Source organism: Artemia franciscana, chromosome 5 (genome assembly GCF_032884065.1).
Source record: "Artemia franciscana chromosome 5, ASM3288406v1, whole genome shotgun sequence".
Lineage (NCBI taxonomy): Eukaryota > Metazoa > Arthropoda > Branchiopoda > Anostraca > Artemiidae > Artemia > Artemia franciscana.
In genome coordinates this window covers 32,891,382-32,909,895 of record NC_088867.1, presented here as the reverse complement: position 1 = coordinate 32,909,895, position 18,514 = coordinate 32,891,382, and the positions used below count along the sequence as shown (strand labels likewise).

The following is an 18,514-nucleotide window of genomic DNA, read 5'->3' as shown; positions in this document are numbered from 1 at the left end:
GGTTGGGCATGCTCATTACAGCCTGAGGTACCAACTCAAACTTTATTTTTCTTCATTTTTGGAAAGGGCGCGGGAGTTGGGGGTGTAGCCAACCTTCATAGTTTTGAATTTAATTGGATCTAATTAATGCCAAAATAAATGGTTTACAGATAACCGCTAATAATTTTTCCAGATTGAGTGATATCTGTAGAATGTTTTTATGGAGGGAGGGCCGAAAGAGGCAAAGTTGTGAAAGTAAAAAAGTTTTATTCAATTAATTCAAACTTTTAAAAATACTTTACATTATTATCTTTTATCTTCCCTTTCATCTTCCATGAGTAGGTGACTTTTGAGTTTGGTGCTGCACTTAATGCATTTTTATTGACCTCGGTGACCATTTTTTGTATACTTTTTTTCATTTGTATGTGTGTCATAGGCTGACGCTTTAATTTTGAGCAAGTTACCACAGGGAGAGTCGGGTAAGATGGACCCGGGGGAAAGACGGACCTTTTGTCATTGCTCGACTTGAGCCTCACCTTTATATTATTTGTAGAGCTAGACACAACGGCCATCTAGTGGCAAGTTTTGGAGCAAAGCTAGAGAGTTGAAGGCAATCCTTTCTTCGAGAAAAATACAAATCTGAAGCAATAGGGAACAAAAGAGTTTTTTGTACACAATGAGTTTTGTGTCAACATTTGGGGACACAAGTCAAGTTGGGTGTTTGGACCTCTACGAGCATTAAGTCTTGTATTAGGAAGGATTGGGGGATTTTCTTCGAAGGGGGAAGAAGACGTCGATGATAGTCAGAAATAAGGCACTTGTGACCAAAGTTCTATGGTAAGGATTTGATGTCGTGACTCCAATGTAGTAAGTTCAAGTGTAGCCAAGCCTTCATCGTACGTAGTATAGGACGTCCCCAGTATAATTTTTATAGCTCTTTTTTGAATGCTTTCAATTTTAGAACATTGGTGTTTTGTCAACCCACGGTGTCAGACAGGTCAAGCATATTCAAGACAGGGTCATATATTATAAAAATAAATTATTTTAAGGTTCTGGATTGACATGGGGAACCGTTTGAGTAGGGAGAAAGATTCAAGGAGAAAACTATCAGATTTAAATCAGTGAGAAGTGTGGTACTTCCGCTTAAGGTCATTGTCCAACTGCACACCAAGCAGTTTAACCGTATTTAAACTTGGTATGCAAAAGTAATCACTGATAGGGGAATATATTTTTTAAAAGGGAGAGTAGCATTAAACTGCCTTCGGGCATGCTTAGATTGAGTTTAATATTGTCAAGATCATTCTTTAAGCTGTTAATGAGTGAGTCAAGCTTAACGTCCGAAGTATTAGAGGTTTGGCAAAGGTTAAGCAATGTCAAATCACCTGCAAATTTAAAAGCGTTGTCAAAACTTGGTAAAACACTATTTAAAACAATCAAAAATGGTAAAGCTCCTAATTTAGTCCCTTGAGGTGCTCCACAGGAAATCGAGGTAAAACCTGATGAATCTCCATCAGGGAGGATTACACATTGCTCACGACCAGATAAAAAACTAGCTACCATACGTAAAACAAAATCTCTGGCACCTAAAGCCCTTGCATTATCTGTCTGATGATCCAAGTTGTCAAAGGCTTTGCTAATATTAGCAAAAGCAGCCTCAACATAGGAACTATTTAACTCAAGATGTTTGAAAGCAGTGTCAAGAATATAAATTAAGCAATGTGTGGTGCTATGGTTCGGCCTAAAGCCAAACTGATTTGGGTTGATTTTATCTACAATATAGTCAAAGAGTTATCGTCAAATATCGTTATCAGAGTTATCGTCATCAGAGTTAAATATCGTCAAAAAGAGTATATCACCTGGGTATACTGACTTATTTGTGTCAAGATTTTCGAGTTTAAGCTGGGTTTGATGTATTTTAATCACTTACTGCACTGTTTGCCGGCATATTTTGGAGTGGCGGGTGAATTTTCCAAATTGAAGCAAAATAATCATTTATGATATCCGCACTGACTGGGTCACCATTACTATCCAGTTAGAAACCTTGAAGAGACCTTTCCCATGAGATCTTGGACACTTTTGTGGAATTTCTTAGGGTTAGAATGCAGTAACTTATTGAGCACGTGAGCACCATGCTCCTTTCTTGCTTTACGGATTTCACTAACAACAATGTTTCGATGTTTCCAAGATTCTTGGAAAAATACTTCCTAATAGAGTTTATCATGTTTATTTATTAGGAACAATTTTTTCATTTATCCATGGCTTACAATTGGATTTGTGATTAACTTTTATCACTGGGAAGGTGTCACAGTATAAATAAAAAAGTTCTGCTGAAAACTTAGCTGTCTTTTCATCAGCATTGGTAAGACATAGGATATTGGCCTTAGAGTTGGAGCTTTTATCACCGCGTGTAGGTGACTTGACTACCTGATCAAGGCCAAGAGCAGAGCTAAGCCACTTTTGGTCTAGCTCATTAAAATCACCACATAATGTAAGTGCACCATAAGGGTACTTGCAGCGAATTCTGTCAGTATAAAGTTGCAGATATCCCATCAGCTCCTTCTTAAATCCACTACGAGGAGGGTAATAAATAATACAAACATTATGCAAGATACTTCTTTTGGAAGGTTTTTGGGTCTGGTCCAGAGCCATACAACTTTGGTTTTAGAGTTGTTGTCTATTACAGAAAATGAAAGAATCCGATTTAGAAGGGTAGACCGACAAAAAAAGCGACTCCTCCACCATTAGATAGAGGGATGCTATCTTTTTCCAATCTGGGCTTAAAATGGAAGTCATAATTAGGAACCGAGCAAATTCTTCACTGGCAGACCACGTTTCGCTATGGCAAGTAATATCAATCTGTTTTTTGTCAAGAATAGTTCTTAGTTCATCCATTGTATTTACCAGTGACCTTGAATTCGTAAGAAGGCTTCTAAGAAATGAGTAGGGGGGGGGAGTGATGTATCATACCAGGGTTTCTTGATTTGCTATTGGATACGTGTTAAAGATTCTCGTGTTCATTTGATGCAACTAATGAGACTTAGGAGATGGACTGATTCGGCAATTGAAAAGGGAGGAAGCTGGAACGTAAGATGGAGGTGTTCTGAATGGGTTTGCTTGGTGCCGTTGAAAATTCAGATTCAATGTTGCTTTTTAGGGCTGGTGGGGACAGTGGGCTTGTTTGGTGAACTTCGTTTTTTGGCTGATGAATGTTCATAGTGGTAATACTCGGGAGAGAGTTTGACAGTTGACGAGAATTCTTTCGGATATTATTAAAAAGTCTTTTGAATGCGCCATAACCATGATTCAAATGATCCGGTCACAACCAAAGCAATGACCACTTCCTAACTTGCTTCAAAATTTTTGGTGTAATATTTGACAGTCAGGAACCTTACATTCACCCTCAATATTCAAACTTTTGCAAACATGCAGATATTTACATTTTTCCTTTTTTGCAAATAGCATTCAAGGCATATTTGCATTTACCTTTATCTGTAATTAATTCATGACTGCTTACTTTAGTAGTCTTCACATTTAGTTCACATTCATTGTCATTCGATTTTATGTTATCTAGGTCAGAGGAACTCTTAATCATGTTATCACCAAGGTAACTGAACTTTTTGAAAATACAAGTTTGTTTCGTCACCTCTTTGTTACAAGAAACATTTGAATATCTTTCAGGATGAGATTTATTAATGATTATTTCCTGATTTTCATCCTCATTAACATCGAAGACTTTGGAGGGGTTTCTCTCAGACTTGACCTAAGGTCTATGAGAGCAGATATTTATGCACTGTTTGTGGAAGTACCATCCACAGTCACAACATATCAAATAGTTTAAAGTCACCCTGCTTCGAAATTCGGGGCACGCTCTTCTAGTCATTCTTAGGTTTAAGATAAAATGACTTGAGAAACAACAGCACCAGGAAAGGATTTAATCATTCCCTTCAGGTTAGAAAGACGTGTATTGAAACGAACTCTTAATCAACAGGTGTTGGCTAGCACCAAGAAAATGGGAACTGAACAGACGGGTGTCTTGGGAACTGATGGACGCGTCCGTCTTGCCCCTATGATCTGGGAACTTTTTTGGAACGTGTTGCAAAATCACCATAAAATAAATGCTCGATAGATAAAATTGGTAAAATAAGGTACCCCCTAGGAAATGCATTGCAGCTACTCGAGTTCCTCTTAGTCCATGTATTTTTCATCCTGGGTGAATTACAAACTTATTTACATATTCTTGTTTTTATGGCAGAGGATCCACGTAATTAAGTACAAATTCGAACTTTTTACAAAAAAAGCTTTCATAAGATGATTATTTAGAAACGTCTCCACAACTCCAATTATTGCTGACGATTTTGAGCAACAACTTTATTATGTATGCATAGCATGAACATTGAACTACTAAATTAATTAGTAGCTATCTACAAAATTTGAAATTTCATTAAATTTTTCAAACGAAATTCTACATAAAAAAAAGGTAAAATATTATTCTATGTTTAAAATAAGTAAAAAAGTAAGGCAAAAATGTCGAACGCAAAACTAGCTCCATGATCATTTCTTAGATGCAGGACTTCATAACTTTGGTTTTTATACTTTCGAATCGTTTCATTCTCGGAGTTAAAATTCACCAAAAATCTTCTCATACAACGTTTTGCTTTTTATTGGTGAATAAAGTCGACAATAAGTCCGAGTTGCAGTGGTAGCTAGCAACCTAGTAAGAGACAATCACGTCTTATACTAAGAAATACAATAACCCGTAACTCCTAAAACCAGAGTCAGATCAAAAAAGGAGTACATTATTAGAACAGCGTTGTCGATTATCCCTATGCAGCAAACTAACTCCCCCTTGGCTTGAATAATGAGGAAAATTCGTCGGCTTGATAAACCAAAAAAGTGGCTCCAAGCGCGATATTATACATCAACGGCACCTTTTATTTTTCTCGTTTTTTCGTTGTAGCTAGGGGGCACTGGAAAATCATTGAGAGCTGTTTATTGGATCATTTCAAAGGAAATTGGTACATCCAGTGCCTTTTGTAATAAAAAAAAAGTTTTCAAAATAGAAAAAAAAATTTACGAAAAACTGTATTTTTGTCCGACATCCGGGTTGCAGCAATAGCTAGCAACCTAGTAAGAGGCGATCACGTCCAATGCCAGGAAATACAATAGCCCATAACTCCCAAAAATAATGCCAGATCAAAACAAGAAGTGCACTATTAGAGCCACCTTATCCGAAAGCTCTATATAGGAAACTCACTGTCCCTTGGCTTGTATAACGAGGAAAATCTATTGGCTTGAAAAACAAGACAAGTTGCTTGAACTTCGAAATCTTCAGAAACGGCATCTTCTTTTTTCTCTGTCTGTTCCACTCAGATATAGGGGTACTGGAACATCATAGAGAGCTGCTTAATGGCTAGTTTCAAAGGAAATTGCCACATCTAGTGCCTTTTGTAATAAAAAAAAAAATTACGAATGTTAGCATAGATCTCCCACAGGACTGTTGAAAAATTACCAAAAAAAAACATGTCTAATGATGGTTTAAGACAGCAGTGGTGCAACCTTAATAAAAAATCGTTTACCGAAACTGTTTGTTTTTTAGAAGTTCCAAAATAAGGAAAATTCTTTTCATGAACTCTCCCTTACTTTCCAGATGCCCATCAGTAAAAGATCGTTGAAGAATCCTTTCTGTGTATTCGTAGAGTTTCAACCTGTTTTTACATCAGTTTTGGGGTTTTAAACTTCTAGCCCTTCTCCGCTATCCCCTACGACATTAAATTCATAATCAGTAAAATTAATAGTAAAGTCAAAAAAAGTTGATAGTAAAATCAAGAAATATTCGAAAAAAATACTAGTATATGAATATTATAAGGGAATAATAATAAATAATGGAGGGTGGGACACTTCTGTTTAATGAGAGTTTTAAATTTTTTTTCTTTCATTTCAGGTGGATTACGCCCCCATCCATTGTGAATGCTTTCTATTCACCAGAATATAACTCAATTTGTAAGTTTTTATGGTATAATCAGCTAAATTATGTGCACAGAGTAGTATTGGTAATTAAAAAGTTGTTAATTCACACAAAGTAAATTTCACAGAAGTGTGGTAAAAATTAAAGAATGTTTCTTCAATTTTTCCGCTGTTGCTAGAGGCCAGTTTAGCGTACAAAAGTTAGTATCAGAAAGTAATAATAAGTGACTTCTGAGTTCAGGCTCCTATAATTTTTTAAATGAAATGTTTGAGTAGGAAGAGGAAGAAAAGCAGTAAATAAGCTGATTTAGCTTATATCAAGCTGTTTGCCTTGTGTTATTCTTTCTGTGCTGTTTGTCTTGTGTTTTCTGATTTAGCTGATGTTTATCTGTGTGTTTGTTTTATGTTGTTCTTTGTGTGCTGTTTACCTTGTGTTTTCTGATTTAGCTTATGTTAAGCTGTTTATTTTGGGTTGTTCTTTCTCTGCTGTTTGTCTTGTGTTTTCTGAGGTAAATTATGTTAAGCTGTTCGTTTTATGTTGTTGTTTCTGTGCTGTTTGTCTTATGTTTGCTGATGTAGCTGATGTTAAGCTGTTTTTTTTTGTGTGTTGCTGTTTCGAAAATCAATATAGTATTCAATATATTACTAGCAGCTTTTCTGTTCATTTATCTGTTAATTAAATACGAAATTTACTCAAAATTCACTATTTTTATATTTTGGTATTGAGACCTGAGACGTTCCGTATTTTCTGAGATGCACCTAGTTAGTTCAGAATTAGTTTTGGGATTAGACCTTCGTTTAAATCTTTGGAATAGTATATTCTCTCAACTATATTTGTAAAAATTTATCATAGGCATCCGCTTAAAAAAAGTAAAATTTTGGGTAAAGAATATAAAAGTTTTGCGTTTTACCAAGTTTTTTTTCTATGTATATGGTTTAATATCGTAATATAAACTGAAAAATTTTTTTTTTTTGCCGTGCGACCATTGTTATTTAGGAAAATGTTACGTTTTACGAGACGAAAGCTTGTCAGGAGATAGGAGAAGTAAAATCTAAATTTAATAACCTTTCTATTGGCCATAACTATAAATAATATAAGTTTTGAAACATTTTTTTTTTAATGCACCAATTTGACATTTAATAGAAAAAGCTTGACTGTTTGTGTAGAATAACACTGATCATGTAAAAGTGTCTCTTGCACTTGAATAAAAATGCAAGCCGTTCTCTCGGTCATATCTTTTTAATTTCGATCTAATTGATCTTTTCAGTCGTAAAGCCCAAGTCTCTTATACAACTCTTAATTTGTCTGGAAATTTTATTTTATGTAGCCTATATGTATTTTTTAATTTTATATATATATATAACTTGTGTTTAACTTGTAAAACTATCTCTTGTGTTTTTCACTTTTTCTACTAGATAAAGTCTTAACAGAATTACCCCTTGGTATTTTTTCTGTATGTTTGTTGTTAACTCAGATGTTCATATCCTTTACTGATTTTACTTCAGAATATTTCTTGGCTATTGTATTTCATTTTTGTATTTTCTTTTTCAGCATTTCCTGCTGGAATTCTCCAACCACCATTCTTTGGTACAGGTAGACTCCGGTGCGTATTCTAATATTTGAGCGCTTTTATATTTGCTGACAACGGAGTTTTTCCCCTGATAATTATATCTTAAAATTTATTATTATGATTCTAAATTCTGATTTTCTTTGTCGATTCTGGGCATTAATGCTAGGTCCTAAACTAGGGTCTTAACGTGGGGATGCCTGATTTGTGGTTTCTTCTTTCAAGTTCAAAGTCCAGCTCATGTTAATCTGTTTGAGATTTCAGGGATATAAGCTGAATCGAATAGACACGCAGTTGCCAGCATTTCCATATATTTTGATCAAATTATAGTCAAATCATCTTGGATTTTATCAGGTAAAAAATAACCGTGTTGGAATCATAATTGTCTGTTTCTTGCAATTTCAACTAATCTTTCAACTACACTAAACAAAAACAATTAATCTTAAGTTGTTATTTAGGTTGCGTTTCGACAATCGTTTTCTTGCAGCATCAGCTGATCTCTAAATAATGTACAGTCTATGCATACTAGAGGTGTACATTATCTAAAGGCTAATCAAATTTACTCTGTTATTTTCAAAAGGCAAGAGAATCGTGGTCTTTTAAACTATGAGACAACAGGAAACCAACTGTTTTAAAAAGAAAGTAAAGAGCAACTATAAAAATTAAAAAAATATGAATCACCATAAATATTGGAGATTGTTGGACTATTATGTATTGCAATGTCACCTCTTTTTACATTAAACCTAATATGTGTAATAATTGTATTTACTTTTATGAGCATATGATATTTATATCAAGAAGAAGAGGATGAGTTCAAATTGAGCCCTTTGGTGGTGCAGTGGGATTGATATATTCTCGGTAATATATGACCTGGATTTAAGTCTCATTTTAAACTACGCCACTATGTGATAGCGTCCCCATAGCAATCCAAACAAGAAGAAGGACAACTTCAGATAGACTAAGCTTGATTTTTTGGCTCGATCCGGCTCTTGACACTAGATAATTTTCTCTTGTGAACGTGCTTTGCTCCAACTCACTCCAAGCTTTGTGATAGCTATGTCTCGCCATTTTTAGAATCTCATTGTGTATGGGTATAGAGGTGTTTTCCGAGATCCCAAGTAAAAAAACTGAAAAACAAAGGAGTGGTAGTTATGATCCTCATTGCTTTTTTCTCTCACTGAGCTCCTGATCGCATAAGGAGAGAGTCAGAAATGCTAAGGTTGCTATTTGACAGTGTACTATTGTACTATTAAGGTGATGTACTATTTTTTTTTTTCGCCAGAAAAATGCTGAAATAGAGCATGAACACTTTAATATCTATCGACCTGTCCCCAAGTTCAAATGCATGATTGATTGATAAATTATGTTTGATTATATTTGACAGAAGCTTTCCAAAGGTAACAATCCACTTCATACTCTGTTTATACTTGTTGTTCTCTTTTCCGAAACAGTGAGTGAGACACTTCTTCTGTCTTGTAAAGGAAAGTTTAGTTTTTCAAACAGTAAATAAATCAACCGAATTTCTTATAAGAAGAGCCTAGGGTTGGCGATGTTCTCATTAATAAATACAAACTTTTAACAAAATAAATATATAGTTCCTATACAAACGAATATTCTATTAGTAAAAAGGCTGTAGATTATCAATCAGTGCAAAAGAGAGACATTACAACTGCTTATATGGGTTTTACTGCTTTAATCTTTCGAAAAAACAGCTTTTGGTCATAAAGATATGGCAGCTCACCTTTTCAGTAACAAGTTATCAAAACAAAATTGCAAGTAATTATTAAAAATTGGAATTCATTAGAACAAATGAGAGTATATTTCAGTGTCGCTGCAAATACGTATTTTGCTTCAGAATTTTGTAAAAATACAATATTTGACTAAAAGATGGTAAAGGATTTGGTTATCTTTTTTAAAAAGTTCCTTTCTTTTGTTTTTCTCGTAGGTTTTTTCATAATAATTATTTTTTATAATAATCTAGTACTTTGAACTATGGCGCCATTGGTGTTGTTGTTGGTCATGAAATTACACACGGATTTGACGACCAGGGAAGTCAACACGATAAATTTGGCAATATTCAACAATGGTGGGATAACTCAACATTGAATAATTTCAACGAAAAAAAACAATGTTTCATCGACCAATATGGCAATTTTTTTGCGGAAGAAGTACAAATGAATGTATGTATTTTGGTTTTTTACTTCCTTTAATGCAAGACCTAAGAATATGATTAAGTAACCGCAGAGAAAAGAGAGTTCATGTCTAAAAGATATTGCGACTAAAAATAATCTGTCTTATTTTTCCTGGCTTAAGACTTATAGAAAAGGGCCAGTCACGTTTTCCGATCCTTTTACAAACTTAAAATAATATCGAACCTGACCATTGAATAAAGAAAGATTGGGGTGAGTGAGTGAGTTGTGAATGCACGTCACAGAAATAAACAAGTAGAATTCAAGCTTACTTATTAATGCTGTATTATTAGACAGTCATCTTATTTCTTTTTCCTTTTATTCCAACTCTATTAAGAAACAAATTTTATTACGATAGTTTGGTATGCTCCATCAAGCTACACATCAAACCATATACATCAAACTGTACAGTGACGCTTGATAAAAATCTCGATAAAAAAGGGGGTTGATAAAAACACAAAGATTAAACGATTAAATTTCTTACAGAGATTTTAATTATGTAAAATATATCAAGTTCTGAAGTTACTCGCCAAGGATTGAGTGCCAAGGACAATTTGCCTAATGTGTGAATTGTGGGAGCATAACTCCCCTAATATCGAAAATTATCTCGATGAAAATTACACCATCAAATTCATAGGGAACTCTGTTGCATAGGTGCTAAATCTGCTAAAAAGTGAAATGTTAGCACAAAAAGGGTCAAAAGGCTATCGAGTCGAAATTCAAAAAAAAAACTCAAAATTGTCTCAGTACTAGGTATTAAGCTTTTCAGTCTTGAAGTCAGTAATTCTCCACGGTTAAAAAGTCGTCAAGTACTGTTGTCAGGCTCCATTTTTGACGTACTTTTCAAAAATGTTTGAAACTGAGTTACGCTTTTTATGTGCTCTGTTAGAGTCTGAAACCTACTGCGTCATTGGCACTTTACTGAAAACGAATTATATTACAAATATTTTCTTTTGCGCTTATTACAGCATTGGAAATAAACCTAAAAATTACAGTGAAATTAAATTTTGAACAGGTGAGCTTTCAGTTATTAATATAATTATATATCAAATATATAATTTAATTTTTATAGTTTTCTTTTCAAGACTGAGGCCTACGACACTATCGGTGCTTCACTAAAAACGATTTATATTACAAATATTTTCTTTTCCGGTTATTGCAGCATTGAAAATGAAAACAAAATTACAACGAAATAAAATCTTGAACTGATGATCTTTCAACAATTAATAGCATTACATATCAAACATTCAGTTTGATTTTATTTGTACTTTTCAAGACTGTTTAAGACATACAGTTTTCAGTTAAACGCCAGTGACGCAGTAGGTTTTAGACTTTTACAGTGAAAGAAGGAGGCAAAACACGAACTCTTGTTTGTAGAGATTTTATTTAATTGGGTGTTGGCAAAACGAAACTTCATGTTTGTAGATTTTCGTTCGTCTCAAGCTTGGTTTGCCTATTCAATTTAAGTTTCACTCGTTTTAAGATTCATTTATCCATTTATATTTTTATCTATTGTCTATTTGTTTGCTATGATTTTTTATTTAATTTCTGTTCGTTTTGGGTTTCACTTATGATTCAATAAGAAAATATTTTTGTTTGTTTTAAGCTTAATTTGCATGTTCAACATAAGCCTTATTCGTTTTAAGATTTATTTATTCATGTATATTAGTAACTATTGTGTGTGTTTTTTTTTTTTTTTGTTATGATTTTTTATTTAGTTTCTGTTCGTTTTGGGTTTCATTTATTCTTTAATAGTAATTTCTGGACAATTTCAGTTTGAGTTATTGCAGGTTTCTATTTTTTCTGATGTTAAGTTTAATATGACCTTTAATTTTCTTTATAAAACTTCTTTTTCGGAAAGTTCTTTTTAATTAATCAAGCTACGAATCGAGACTTCGTTTTATTTTCAATTTCTATTGACATGAATAACTCTGTACTTACAGTTGCTAAAATTTCTTTTAATGGGACTATTTCATAATTTTCAATTTTCTCTTGTTTTCCTGGGGTAGTGCTCCATACCAAATTTTAAGGACGGAATACCTCTATGAAAAAAAATTCATTTCTAAGAATCCCTGAAATACCATAGAAAGGATTGCAATATAATTCAGTAAGGTCCTCTGTCAATAAGTATTTTGTGGGTTAACTTTTTAGTTATTCACGAAGCATTATTGAAGTTAAAGCGGGATTTAATAGAGATTAGTAACTTTCCCTTTATGTAAGAGATTCTTAGATCAACAGGTTGTATTAGCAAACTGTAAGTACAGAGCTACTCTAACTACAGAGTGAAACTTGAATTGAGTATGCAAACCAAGCTTAAAACGAACAAAAATCTCTACAAACAGGAGCTTGGGTTTTGCCAAAACCCAATTAAATGAAATCTCTACAAACAAGAGTTTGGATTTTTCCTCCTTCTTTCACTGTAAAAGTCTAAAACCTACTGAATCATTGGCGCTCAAAACTGTATGTGTTGAACAGTCTTGAAAAGTACTAATAAAATCAAACTAAATGTTTGAGATATAATGCTAATAATTGTTGAAAGATCATCAGTCCAGGATTTTATCGGATGGTTGTGGGGGAAAAGGGGCGTGGGGGGAGGGCTAGTTTCCCTCGGATCTCTTTTAACTCTTAAAAGTGAGCTAGAACTTCCAACTTTCAATCAAATGAGCCCTCTCTGAATTTTATACGAGCATCCCTTCCGTGAACACCATATATGCCTCCAGAGCATAAATGACAACGACTGCCCCCGGGCCCAGGCGGGTTGCGTCGACACAGAGTTTTTGTTATCTTGCCTTTTAACTGTTTATAACAAAACGGCTATCTCAAAAGTTTTATCTGATGCATTTGGTTAAAAAAGGACTTGAGAGGGAGGAGCTAGTTGCCCTCCTATCTCTTTTGACTCTTAAAAAATGGACTAGGACTTTCAGTTTCCAAACAAATCAGCCCTCACTGAAGTCTATACGAGCAACCTGTCCATAAGAACGATATATGCCCCAGTGGCATAACTTACAACACCTGCCCTCGAGTCCTGGGGAATTGTGTCGACTGCTGAAATTTTGTTATCTGACCTTTGAACTATATTTAACAAAATGGATATCTCAAAATCTTTATCTGATGCATTTGGAGAAAAAAGTGTGCGGGGGGGAGCTAGCTGCCCTCGGTTCACTTTTGACTCTTAAAAATTGAACTAGAACTTCCAATTTCCAATCAAATGAGTCTTTTCTGAAGTTGATACGATCATCCCTTCCGTAAGAACCTTATATACCCCCATATATATAACTTTCAGCGCCTGCCCCGGGCCCTGAGGGGTTGTGTTGACATCGGGGTTTTTGTTATATGACCTTTCAACTATTTTTTAACAAAATGGCTATCTCAAAATTCTTATTCGATGCTTTTGGGGAAAAATGGTGGTGAAGGGGGGGCTAGTTGCCCTCCGATCTCTTTTGACTCTCAAAAAGTGAACTAAAACTTTCAATTTCCAATCATATGAGCCTTCTCTGAAGTTTGTACGAGCATCCCTTCTGTAAGAACCATATTTGCCCCCAGGAACTGACTTAAAGCTTTTGCCCCCGGACCCTGGGCGATTGTGTCGACCTCGGAGTATTTTGTATGATCTTTGAACTATTTTTAGCAAAACGGATATCTTATAATTTTTATCTGATGCATTTGTGGAAAAAGGGCAGTGAGGGGGAGGAGCTAGTTGCCCTTGGATCTCTTTTGACTCTGAAAAAGAGATCTAAAACTTTCAATTTCCAATCATATGAGCCTTCTCTGAAGTTTATACGAGCATCCCTTCTGTAAGAACCATATTTGCCCCCAGGAACGAACTTACAGCTTTTGTCCCCGGGCCCCGGGCGATTGTGTCGACGCTGGAGTTTTTTTTATGATCTTTGAACTATTTTTAACAAAATGGCTAGCTCAAGATTTTATTGGATGTATCTTTTGGAAAAGGGGTATGGGGGGCTAGTTGCCCTCCGATCACTTTTTACTCTTAAAAAGGGTACTAGAACTCTTGATTTACTATCGATTGAGCCTCCATTGAAGTTTATACGACGACCACTTCCATATGAATTGCCTCTGGGAAAAAAATTAATGAATAAATAATAAAACATTGGAGTCGTATGGAGTTTATTATAGGCAAAGCTATAGCATTGCTGTCGAATATGGATTAGTAGCTTTCCTCGAATGCAAGAGATTCTCAGATCAACTGGTCGTATTATCAAGATATAAGTTCAGAATTATCCTTTTCAATAGAAATTGGACCTAAAATGAAGTCTCGAGATAATATATTTTACAAAATGTATTATTTATGCTGATTCTACATATGCAGAATCCTTTGATGTTAAATTCGTTCGTCAGAAGCTATTAGCCATTGAGAATTTGGATAATTTTTGAAACAATAATTAAACTGGCTCAAAAAGGAGTCTGATCTTGATGTGAATTTTGCATCGAAAGTCAGAATGCATGAAAACTGCACTGCCAGTACTGGTAAAATAGGAAATTTCTTATTTTTCCAGAGAAGGATCACCCCTGTAACGGTCCATAGTCCGTAGTTGTAAATTGTCAAAAGACCACTCATCCAAATCAATATTCAAACCTCTAAATATTATTTAAAGTCACAAAATAGACCCAGGCTGTCAAAAGGCTGCATATGGAGCATTTCAGAAACAGCTAAAGATATTGCCCAGTTTAAGTTAAAAACCCAATAATTAACTTAAATTAAACAAAAATCACTAGCAATGGATAAGTTAGACCCCAACTAACAGAAACTACAGAGAGTAATCAAGTCAAGTTTGAAACAAACAGAAACCACCATAAACAGGAGAAGGGCTAACGCAATCTAAGCCTGGTAAATTCCAGAGCTTCAGTTTGTGCTTCAGTGGAAACACTCATAAAATAAGAGCTTATAAACTCTTTGTCGTTGAAATAGTTTTTATGATAGTTCGCAGAAATATTTAAAATACAACATGGCCAATTTGTTTTTCCTTGTATATATGGGTGATTTTATCTTCGGTTAAACTACATTACGACTCACGATGATAAATTCGCTGACAATGATTAACTTCGAGAAGCTTCTAGAGTGTATCAAGTGATAATAACTTTTCAATTTACCATAATTAGAAAACTTGCAATATTAGTTCAAACCAACTTAATTTTACCTTTAGGTAAACGGTGTAACAACACAGGGAGAAAATATTGCTGACAATGGTGGACTTCGAGAGGCGTACAGAGCATATCAAAGATTTGTATCAATCAACGGACCAGAGCCGACTTTACCAGGACTTGATCTCACAACAGAACAGCTTTTCTTTGTATCTTATGCCAATGTAGGTCATGTCTACTCAAACTTGTTTAAAGTTCTTTTTTTTTGCTTTCAAGCAATATATGCCTAATAATATGCTTCTTCACAAACTTCACTGCCAGTTAACAATCGACTACAACCATGACATGTCAAATTGGTATTTGTCTGAAACTTAGAAACTCCAGGTTAAAAGCAGAAATAAATTATTGAAGTCGTTATAATATTTTGAAAGAAAAATGATCAAAATAAAGCATTCTATTCTAAAATGAGGCTGAAGTGAAAACACTGGGCAGGTTGTTTGTAGTCGGAATATCAAAAGCTTAAATTAAGATGATTTAGGTGAAAAATGTAAAAATTTATCAAAGCTGACTTAGAAAAAACAAATAAATATTAGTAAATAAGTTTCTGAGTCAGTTCTTTCATATTTCAAGAGTAAGTTCTTTGATATAAGACTTAAAGACCAAGGAAAGTAGTTAGCAGCGTAATTTCTCGAAAACTAAAGCTTCGGGTCGTTTAATTCCACACTTTGTCTATCCCCAAAGTCGAATAGCCTTTTCATATATACGATAGACAAGTCTTGAAAATTTAACGGACTTCTCTTTTTGTTTCAATAAAGTGTGGTCTAAGGTCTTTTTTCCAAAACCTGTCTATAATGTAGTAAGTTTAAAGGGGTGCTCTACAATGGGTGCCCACAACCGTTAAATAGTTGTTAAAAACAGGCATTTTGAAAGAAATATCTAATATTTCTCTAAATAATATAAGTTGGTGGAACGACATGTAATTTTATTTCTCCTGAAAATTTTTTTATTAAAAGCCAGCTCTCAACCGTTCTCATCTTGTGCGTTCTTTCAGGAACGATAAGATTGTTTTTTTCCTGGTATTGGTGGAGAAATGGTCGAGGGAAAAATAAGCAGCATTTCATCTATTCGCGTGGGAAATATTTTGAATTCACAAAATCAAAACATTCGCCCTGTGATTTATTTATTTGACTTATAAAAATATATTAAATTTGAAGCCATTTCTTTTTCGTGTGATACGTATTATTTTAAGGTCAGTGAATTTAGTGTCCGGTTCAGCCCATATTCGGTTCAACCCCGACCTTCCCTATGTAAAACCGGGCTTATCAGTAAGCTTACTGCTTACACGTTTTTTTCAAACTCGAATGTCGGAAAAACGGGCCAGCTTGTTCTTGCACATCATCAAATCTTTTGAATGATTTCTCATGAGGAGTGTTGAAGAACATCGCAGATGCCCGACAAATTTGAGATGTGTCCAAATCCCATTTCTTTATTGGGTGTGCGTTGGGGGAGGGGCCCAAAATATACAAGATGTACCACAAGACTTTTTCCTACCTTTCCGACATAGGAAGTGTAAATTTTCCTTGCGTGGATCTGACTTCGCGTAATATCCAACATTTGTTAATGCACGCTTTATCTCGTGCGTGTGTGTGAGTGGAGAGGGAGCAAATGACTCAGATACTGACAAAACACAAAACTGAGTCATTATTCATGATCTATGAACACGATTTTCCTATCGCTTACTTGTAAAAAGTGTTAGTTGATTTTTATAATACTTTATTTTAGAAAAAAAGACAAAAAATGTCCATTTCGCCTCGAATGATTTTGACCGATTTCTTATAGATCCTAGATTTTGACCGATTTCTAATAGATCGTAGAGAATTTTTTTTTCCAGTTTGAATGATAACAAAATCAAAACTATTGCAATTTATTTGAGGTGACCCTAAAATTAATCTAAATTGAATGTACTATAAATATGATCAACTAACACAGCATATCTGGACAATTCAAGAGACACTTTGGTACACCACTTATATTTCACTAGGAAATGATTCTTGTTTCTATCCAAATGCTTGACCGCGATTACTTTTCTCTTGCAGTTGTGGTGTGGTGCATACACTCCTGAAGGTCTAATTCAGATTATTGAAACGGATCCTCACAGTCCAAACAAATATCGTGTTTGGGGTCCACTCCAAAACAGTATTGAATTTGCTGAAGCGTTCCAGTGCCCCAATGCAGCACCTATGAACCCTGATGAAAAATGCCTTTTGTGGTGATAATATTATATTATGCTTTATTTCTATCTTTAATTTTAATTGGAATAAAGTAAATTTTTACAGTGATTTTAAATATTGGGTTTAAAAAGTTTTGATTAACCTTACATGCGAAATTCCTTAGATAGCATGGTGGATTTACAACAATTCCTCGGCGAGAGCAATATATATATATATATATATATATATATATATATATATATATATATATATATATATATATATATTTATATATGTATATATTTACTAGCTGTTGGGGTGGCGCTTCGCGCCACCCCAACACCTAGTTGGTGTGAAACAATCTGTATTCAGATCTATACCTCATTATTCTAATGATTGCCCTTGAGCTTTGTTGATGGTGATTGCTAATCGAACATTCCCTGTGTCCCCGTCGTCATTTATATATCCCCCTGTGCTCCCCGGCGTCCCCGTTGTTGTTGTTTCCCTGTGTCCCGGTCGTCATTTGTGTCCCGGTGTCCCAGTCTGTAATTTCTCTTTGAGTGTCGCGGTCGTCATTTATATTCCCTGTGTCCCGGTGTCCCGGTCGTCATTTTTGTCCCAGTCTGTAATTTCTCTTTGAGTGTCCTGGTCGTCATTTATATTCCCTGTGTCCCGGTTGTCATTTGTGTCCCGGTGCTTTGTTGATAGTGATTGTTAATCGAACATTCCTTGTGTCCCAGTCACTTTCTCTTTGAGTGTCCCGGTCGTCATTTATATTCCCTATGTCCCGGTGTCCCGGTCGTCATTTGTGTCCCGATGTTCCGGTCTGTAATTTCGTCAGTCGACAAACATGACGTCACTCGACACACAAACATGACGTCACTCGATACACAGACACACAGACAACTTATTTTTATATATCTAGACTAGCTGTTGGGGTGGCGCGACGCCCCCCCGCGCGCGTAAGTCGTTACGCGCCATATTAGTTACGCGCCATTGTAGTTGTGTCCATGTGTCCCACCTATGAATATAGATAGATATATATATATATATATTTTTAACTACATAAAACTTGCGAATATACAACATTCTTGGTTGTCCCATTGTCTGTGCATATAAATAGATTGTCAGGTTTACCGACTCTTGAACATGCAACATATAATTGTCCATGGGAAAAACAATCTGTATTCAGATCTAGATTGCTAATCGAACATTCCCTGTGTCCCCGTCGTCATTTATATATCCCCCTGTGCCCCCCGGCGTCCCCGTTGTTGTTGTTTCCCTGTGTCCCGGTTTTCATTTGTGTCCCGATGTCCCAGTCTGTAATTTCTCTTTGAGTGTCGCGGTCGTCATTTATATTCCCTGTGTCCTGGTGTCCCGGTCGTCATTTTTGTCCCGGTCGTCATTTGTGTTCCGGTGTCCCGGTCTGATCTATATATATAAAAATAAGTTGTCTGTGTGTCTGTGTGTCGAGTTACGTCATGTTTGTGTGTCGTCTGACGTC

General features: G+C 35.1%; 1 protein-coding gene across 3 annotated transcripts in view; it reads left to right on the top strand.

Moving 5' to 3' along the window:
* The window catches only part of LOC136027291 (neprilysin-like), a 79,408-nt gene extending 62,269 nt beyond the window's left edge, over positions 1–17,139 (top strand). For all 3 annotated transcript variants that reach the window (XM_065704389.1, XM_065704391.1, XM_065704390.1), the window contains exons 11-15: positions 5,921–5,979; positions 7,496–7,547; positions 9,493–9,691; positions 14,863–15,024; positions 16,897–17,139. In XM_065704389.1, coding sequence (XP_065560461.1) covers positions 5,921–5,979; positions 7,496–7,547; positions 9,493–9,691; positions 14,863–15,024; positions 16,897–17,073 — 649 coding nt within the window. In that variant the 3' untranslated portion in view covers positions 17,074–17,139. The remainder of the gene's footprint in view (positions 1–5,920; positions 5,980–7,495; positions 7,548–9,492; positions 9,692–14,862; positions 15,025–16,896) is intronic.
* Positions 17,140–18,514: the final 1,375 nt, after the last annotated feature.